The sequence below is a fragment of the Bactrocera dorsalis genome, chromosome 5 (assembly GCF_023373825.1).
Source record: "Bactrocera dorsalis isolate Fly_Bdor chromosome 5, ASM2337382v1, whole genome shotgun sequence".
Taxonomy (NCBI): domain Eukaryota; kingdom Metazoa; phylum Arthropoda; class Insecta; order Diptera; family Tephritidae; genus Bactrocera; species Bactrocera dorsalis.
Window position 1 is genome coordinate 26404097 of NC_064307.1, and position 7851 is coordinate 26411947.

At 36.4% G+C, this 7851-nt stretch overlaps 1 protein-coding gene across 1 annotated transcript; it reads right to left on the reverse strand.

Annotated features, from left to right (window-relative positions):
- Positions 1-480: 480 nt before the first annotated feature.
- On the reverse strand, positions 481-5822 carry LOC105225623 (amidophosphoribosyltransferase). The gene is made up of 6 exons (XM_011204171.4): positions 5651-5822; positions 4547-4695; positions 1955-2275; positions 1288-1899; positions 885-1227; positions 481-817 (listed from the first exon to the last, which is right to left on the reverse strand). Exons 1-6 carry the CDS (start codon positions 5670-5672, stop codon positions 666-668), a joined length of 1599 nt encoding a protein of 532 aa, XP_011202473.2. The 5' UTR covers positions 5673-5822; the 3' UTR covers positions 481-665.
- Positions 5823-7851: the final 2029 nt, after the last annotated feature.

Below are 7851 nucleotides of genomic sequence, written 5' to 3' on the forward strand. Positions count from 1 at the left end.
GATTCGTTTTTCCTGGTAGTAGTGTCCTTTATTATAAATAATTTTTTTTTTCCAATATGGATATGAAGCTATCGAATGAACTTTCCTCAAACAATTACATCACAAAGCTGGCAACAACTTCAGAAGACCATGTAAAATTCCGGCGTTATATAAACTAATATTGGAACGAAATTTCTAATTTACCTAATATTCAATAAACTGAAGAAATGTCTAGAGCAGGGCACCAGGAAAAGACTACGCTGTAAGTATCTGGGGTCCCCATGGTATGATATACTGTGGGAGGAATCGATAGTGAGGCCGCAGAGTCTGTTGAAATTCGCGTCAATTGCAGGCACCCTCAAAGATGACTACTCCTCTTGGACTTAGCAACTGAGCTCCATCTGGTACCGCAATGGACAAAAACCAGTCTATGCGTGGCTTATCCAGATTAACTTTACTTAATACTCAATAAAATTCAATGTTAAACTAAAGACATCATAAATTGCAGTTTTTAGTTTTTTATGAGTAATTATATGAATTTTATGGAATTTAAAATAAGTCGATTAGAAAAAATTAAGATACAAAAATACAAATAAATAAGTCTAATTGATTTCCTTTCTACAAATATATACTATGAATACTTAAATGCAGAACGTTTTCTCTTTATTTAAGGACAACTACCGGTGCTACCAGCTGAGCTCTTCAGGTAGGCCTCCAGGATACTCTCCAGTCAGACAAGCTGTGCAGTATCCCGCTTTAATGGGATTGGTATTTGCTTTGTTTATTTCCACAGCTGTAATGAGTCCAGCCACACTCAAGTATTTTAAACTATCCGCACCTACGAATCGTTACATTTTATAGTATAATAGAGAAGGAATAGGAATCCGCACAAGTGGTCGACTTACCGACATGCTCCGCTAGCTCGTCGGGTTCCAACTCGTTTGCAATAAGCTCCTCTCTAGTTGGTATATTGATTCCCATATAGCAAGGGTACATAAGTGGTGGACTAGCAATACGCACATGCACCTCGGTGGCACCAGCGTCTCGCAGCAGCTTGATGATGGGGCCAATAGTGTTCCCCCTCACAATCGAGTCGTCAATAAGAACAACACGTTTCCCTTCACAATTAACTGAGAGCGCGCCAAATTTCTTGGCAACACCTAACTGCCGGAGTCGCGGTGAAGGTTGAATAAAGGTGCGACCAACGTAACGATTTTTGCAAAGCACCTCTGCAAATGGTATGCCGGACTGAAACGAATTAAAGCTGTATGAGTGAAAACCAAGTGTTTACTAAAAATATAACTTTACCTCCTTAGCATATCCGTGTGCTGCCGCTGTACCCGATTCAGGCACTGAGCTGACAATATCTGCTTCGATAGGCCATTCTCGTGCTAATTGTCTACCACATTGTAAACGTACCGAGTAAACCATTTGTCCCTCAAAAGTCGAATCGCTGCGTGCAAAATACACATACTCGAAAATACAAAAAGCCATTTTCTTGTAATCCGGACGCTCCACAATGTCCACTGTACGGAAGCCGTTTTTTGTCAACTCTACAATCTCACCGGGTTCCACTTCTCTTACATAACGAGCACCTATGGAAAGAAAGCCACAACTTTCACTTGATACTACCCAACCCTCGGCGGGTGCATCTTCTGGCTTTCCATGGCCCAGAGTGATTGGCACTATCTTGCCAATGCAGAGTGGTCGATTCCCGTAGGAGTCGCGTACCGCGTAGATCTTATCCTTATGCATGACGACTAATGAGTATGACAGTGGTGCAAGTGTCATGAACTGGCGTATGCGAGCTGGCCAGTCGGGTCCATCGTGTTCGCTGGCGTCTTCAGGTGCACAACATAATGATTGGGCAATCAACTCACTATCACTGTGCGTGGATAGGCCAACACCGCGCTCCAAGACCTTAAAGCATTGAAAGTGAGAAAACCAAACGAATTTTTAAATATCATATGCTCACCACTCGACGCAGAGATTCGCAATTGATCAGTTCGCCATTATGGGCGATCGCCACAGCTCCATGTGCAGTGTGCACAACAAATGGTTGGCAATTCACCATCTCCGATGCAGCTGCTGTCGAATATCTAGTGTGGCCAATGCCGAGGTTACCTTTTAATTTTCTAATCGCATCATCATTAAAGAGATTACTTATCATTCCCATTCCTTTGTGAATATTAAAATTCTTGGCAGTTTTTCCTAAACTTGTGGCGATGCCGGCCGACTCCTGCCCACGATGCTGTAGTGCTACCAACCCCAGAAAAATGCACTGAGCAATATCAATCTGGAAACGTAATGAAAAAATCAGGATTAGATTCAACATTCATAATCTTGCCGGCATACCAGACCAAACTGGTCACTCATCATCTCACCAGCAAGTACATGGGCCGATAAATGAGTTCACTGATTTGACGTAATTGAAGACTGTAACAATAACAACCCGTATTGTCATGTTAAAGAATTGTAAACAAAAACAATTACAAAATCTCTAGACCCCCAAGCAAGCAACGCACAATGTAGATAAGCTGCAGAAGCTCAACACATAGCTGGTCATAGATCCCGCGTTGGATGCGATCAATTAATTAAACATGTCATTATTAAATGTATCCCTCAACTACTGACGTCAATGCTGATAATGTAAGAGGCACACACAGAAGTTACACTTCTGTGGGCCCGCCGTCTTAAACTCATTAAAACACTATTTTTGCTTTGGATTCCAAAAACATAAAAATTGTAAACAATATATTTACTTGTATATACGTCATCAGCTCCGACTTTGTTTATTTGTGTCAAATTTATACTCGAACGTTGGTTGTTTGCATGTTGCACACGAATCAGAGCAAAATGACTAGACTTTTAATTACGTCACAATAATGTAAATAATTAATAAATGTTTCGTTTTCTACTGCATAAATGAATCCATTGATAAGTTGGTTATTTAGAAACTTCGTTGTTAACTTTATCAATCAGATGTTCATGCCTGTGTTGATCTCTTTATTCCTGGTATTTTCAGCACCGGGATTATGCATTAGAAAGGTTCCGACCTGACTGTTGTGTAGTAGACACAAATCTAGGTGTAGGGTTCTAAGTCAAAAGACTCCGAAAAAAATAAATTATGATAGAAGTATACTGTCCGTTTCTAAACTAGCCACTTTCGATACACTTGGGTTCTTCACATCGCAGAAGCAACTTTTAGATTTCAACTGTACCAACGTGATAGGCTTTAATACAGCGAAGGAAGGAAAAATAAAGAAAAAACGTTAACTTCGGTTGCATCAAACCTGGATTGGATTTCCTTCATAAAAAAAGTGTTTCATACAATGGCTTAGTTATGTTGGTATGACATCTGTGTTAAATGTCCCACCAAAGTAATCATTAGTGTATTGTACACGCTTGTCTTTCTGAAGAACCTAAAGTACAGTCAGAGATCTGACTGGCATCGTTAGAATATCGAAAGGATCAATGAAACCCATTTTTATAGATCATTTGAGAATCGTTACCCAGTTACTAATTAATTTTATAACAAAATTTTATTTTCAAACTTATTATAAATTGAATGATATTTTCTACTTTGATGGATCGCTACCGACTTAGAATTTATACACGTCACTAGCTACAAATAGCTACAGTACTATAATTAATTAATACATTTGTTAAGATTCGCACTAATCTTATGAGATTTCGTAACCTCCATTCATACTTTTTAATAATTATAAATATTTCTGACAATTTTTTTATTCCGTAAACATTATTTGTACACTACAATTTTGTAAAGAGCATTCGACTGATAATTTATATTACTATATATATGTATATATATATATAGATTCATATAATATGTTTTGGTCTTAAGTAATATTCACTCACGTGTTGAACAGCGTGACTATAAAACCAGACTTCGGTGGTGTTCCAAAATTTATCACGTATACTACAACTAGCTATGCACTTTCGATCAGTAGCAGTAAAATATATTAGAACCACTTTGTTGCTAGCGGATTTAGACTATTAATCGTGATTAAATGAGAAAAACATAAACTGTTTTTAAATATTTCCCTTGTATTATAATCAATTAAATTTTTAATATATGTTTATATGAATAATCAGTTTACTGAAATGCATGAGCTCAAAGGAATCGAATGGAGTAGTGTGGGTAAGTATTGTGGCTTCAGCTTAAAAACCTTCATAGTTTCGAACAAAACAAGTAAACAATAGTTTTAACATATAGGGGTCGGAAAACTTGGAAGCAGACAAAGCCAATTACAGAAAATGATTTAGTAGTGACATAATTGATATGTTATTGAAAGAAAATCTACTGTCAAAGACTACTCCAAAATCTTTGATATCATTAACACATTTTAGGACGCACTTTGAAATATTGTAACTAGAAGGTAAGATGATACGTCCTCTCACATACGAGATTTGAAAACATTTATCTAAATTCAGAAAAAGCCATGATTTCAGGCATCAATCATAAAATCTATTATTATATCATTAAAGTTTATTAACATTTTTGAAATTTTTGATTATTGTGAAATTAGGCTATTAGTTTACTAACCTGTGTCGGCCATTCACCGCAGGCGATCGCTCCAAATACACCACACTCATGTGTTAGTCCCGACACTTCTTTGCCCGTTGGTTGAACTTGTTTGTATTTTTTGTCAGGACAAATTTTCAACCTATTCTTTGTGACGGCATTATTAGAGTCTGAAAATAAACAATGTACATGAGTTAAAAACGCCTGATAAAGAGTGTTTACAAAATATATACAATTGCAATACGCAAATGTAATAAATCGGGCTTGGAGAAAACTTAAAAAAAATGTCTTATAAAATGCATAATATATGTACATGTATGTAAGAGCACTATAAAATATATCTATAAACGAACAGTGTGTCGAGATGAGTCGATTGTGGCATGCCCGTAAACTGGTCCCTCTGTTTTTGACATACCACATTGATCTGATACTTTTTACACATTCTTTTCTCTCCAAGAAGCTGATCATTGTTTGGAACTGCCGATTTCAGACCACTATAGCATAAAGTTGCCATACGAGCTAACCGATCCAACTCAAGTGCTTGTATGGAAAACTTTTTTTACGCCAAGACGCCACTACAATCTCCGAATAAATTATTCAGATCGGACCACTAAAGCATATACCTCACATTTAAACCAACCGATGATAATCAAGATAAAGATCATTTCATATTAGACTGTAAAGAATACACATGTGAAGGGTATTAAAGCCGAAGTTAATGTTTTTTCTTGTTTTGCTTTCGTTTGCTTAAAATTAGTTCCCAGTAGTGATTCGTTTTGACGACACATTTTTGTATGTATAGAAATATCTCATTTTTTAATCGTTGTGAGTTTTGCCAACAACCTTATAATAGCTTGAAAACTTATTCCACAAAAGTATTGTATTCTTTCAATTCGCTTTCAAGTAATTTTTTTCTTTCAGTTAAACGAGTTATAATTTTTGCATCACGGAAAATGTTAGTGTGGGTAACTGAAGCTTGAATACTTCGAAACCTACTGTTTCGAAACTATTTTCGCAATGACATACACATATGAACTAACCACCTCAACACTTTGTCTACCACCGAGTGATCTATAAATATTTTGGAGAGTTGTTGGTACAAATCAACAAAGCTTAGACATTTACCGTTGTTTCCCGCACAAGACATTGTAACTGTTTTATAAATTGTCCTTAAAGTTGTGAAAATGTTCTAATGCAGATTTCAATAAAAAATTTCGTTTTGCTCACTGAATTACCGCTATTACGACCGTTCTGACTATAATCAAAGCTTGCATTGAACAACGACTAAGCGATGCTCTGCCTTAAGCTATTATAAGTCAATTTGTTTTTCTGACTTCTGAGACAATTCATCAATATCAAGACAAACAGTACGAATCGAAAGCCTTATCAGCTGTTCGGGGGATGCCTAGACGCTGCTTGTTGTTTGGTTCAGCTTGGTAACTGATAAGCTCAACTCAATGCATCCAAGTCAGCACATTCCTGTTTGCATAAAAATAGTTCAAACACTTGTTTTTGTATCAATATGTAAGTGAACGAGCATGTTACGCTACGTGAGTGCCAAATTTTATATACATACATACATACCGATATGATAATCAACTTTGGCACTATCGTATTAATTTTTAATTGACTCACTCCGCAAATAATCGAAAAAGATGCTGAAGAATATTTAGAATGTATATCGCAAAAGTGGGAGTGGCACTAGCAGCCTTAAGAAATCATTAACATATACCTACATATGTATATATATAACATATATGTACATACATATGTATGTGTGCCATGGGTGCCCCATCTGGTAACGACTGCCCCACCGACATAGTTTTGCATAAAGCACTGCTCATATTGCGCTAAAATCATTTTAGAATCCTATGTTAGATGAACCTTAGCACTCGCTATCAAATATGTTTTCAGTTGTTTTTGTGGCCATATATTTTTTGTTGCTAACTTAATATATTCTAGATTCAACAACAAATAAAAGCAGCCGATTTTCAACAGCAATAATGTAAACAATTGGCATACCGAAAACAACTAAGGTGAGCTGCTAGGCGACTAGGCGAGGCAGCGCTTGATAATATGTAATACATACAAACACTTTTTAATACAGTGTTTTGTCTTGTAGTTGTTGTCGTATTATCACTATTTATTAACACTGTTGATTTCTGAAGTGGAAAACTTTTCACTAAAAATACAGCGGCTTCATCGATTTGTTGATAATATTCCAATGCAAAAGCATTATGTTCTATATGGAAAATAATCATGCGAGTGTTGTGATCAGTTCAGCTCAAAGCGGGTGTAAACAACATTGATATTAATTTTTAAAAACAATTTTTTTTTGTTTAAAACATATATATAACATATAACAAATTCCTGAAATAACTTTTGCAAATATTTGGGTAAAGTCTTCCGAATTCCATTCCGTTTAGAGTTATTTAAGCGCGATATGATGCAATCCGTCGCTGCGATGTGCTCAGCTGAACATTCCCGTTATTGTGCACATTCTTTACAAATAGTGAACCTGCAAGCCATCACCACCCCCCTTCTGGTGACGTTCTGTGGTATTTTTAGGATTTTAGTATTTTTAGCATGATATTAGCGGTATCGAAATTGCATCATTTGGCGCTTGTGCCACCTGCGATACGTTTGTGAGATTATACCGCCGAAAATAAAATCTTCATCAAAGTTGAACAATCTGAAATGTGGTAAATTATGCGCGTGCAGTTATCAAGACATGTGAATAATACGATCAAAGCAGTGCAATTAAAATTGTTTATAAATAAAAGTAATTGATAATTACCAGCTACACAAGCTGCATACAGTGACCAACGAAAGTGTAATACTCTATCGTGGATGTTGACTTGCCGCAGGACCGCTGTCGTATTACTTTGGGGCAATATTGCCAAGATGGTCCTATTGCAGCTCAGTTTCTAGTCTCGCTAAGTCCAGCGATCTCTCCAATTTTATAGCCAGCATCAAACTATTTCGCTCACCCAAAAATAGATAGTAAAGTAAATGTATTTTGCTATTTCTAACCAAATTTTGTGTGCGAAATCGTTGCGAATGTTGGAAAAGGTTTACGGCTATTCCAAAAACGCAATAAATACCATTGATTAATCACCGTATAAGCAGATTTGGCTCCGTGTGATTTTTTTCGATACCCGTTTTCAGTCGGTCGAAGAGATAAAACTAAATTTGCTGAAGGAGGTCAGGGCTATCCCAAAAAGTACTTATGGAAAGTGTTTCGAAGACTAGAAAAATCAAAATTAATGGTGATAAATAAGCATTTCTAAACTCACTTGATATCTATTCAGATATTGAAATCAAGG

Excerpts from the sequence above, each read along its gene's own strand:
- LOC105225623 (XM_011204171.4), bottom strand. The coding sequence starts at position 5,672 with ATGTCTTGTGCGGGAAACAACG. Across the intron at positions 1,228-1,287 it reads CACACGGATATGCTAAGGAG|TCCGGCATACCATTTGCAGA; the intron begins GTAAAGTTATAT and ends AATTCGTTTCAG. Across the intron at positions 818-884 it reads CGAGCTAGCGGAGCATGTCG|GTGCGGATAGTTTAAAATAC; the intron begins GTAAGTCGACCA and ends AACGATTCGTAG.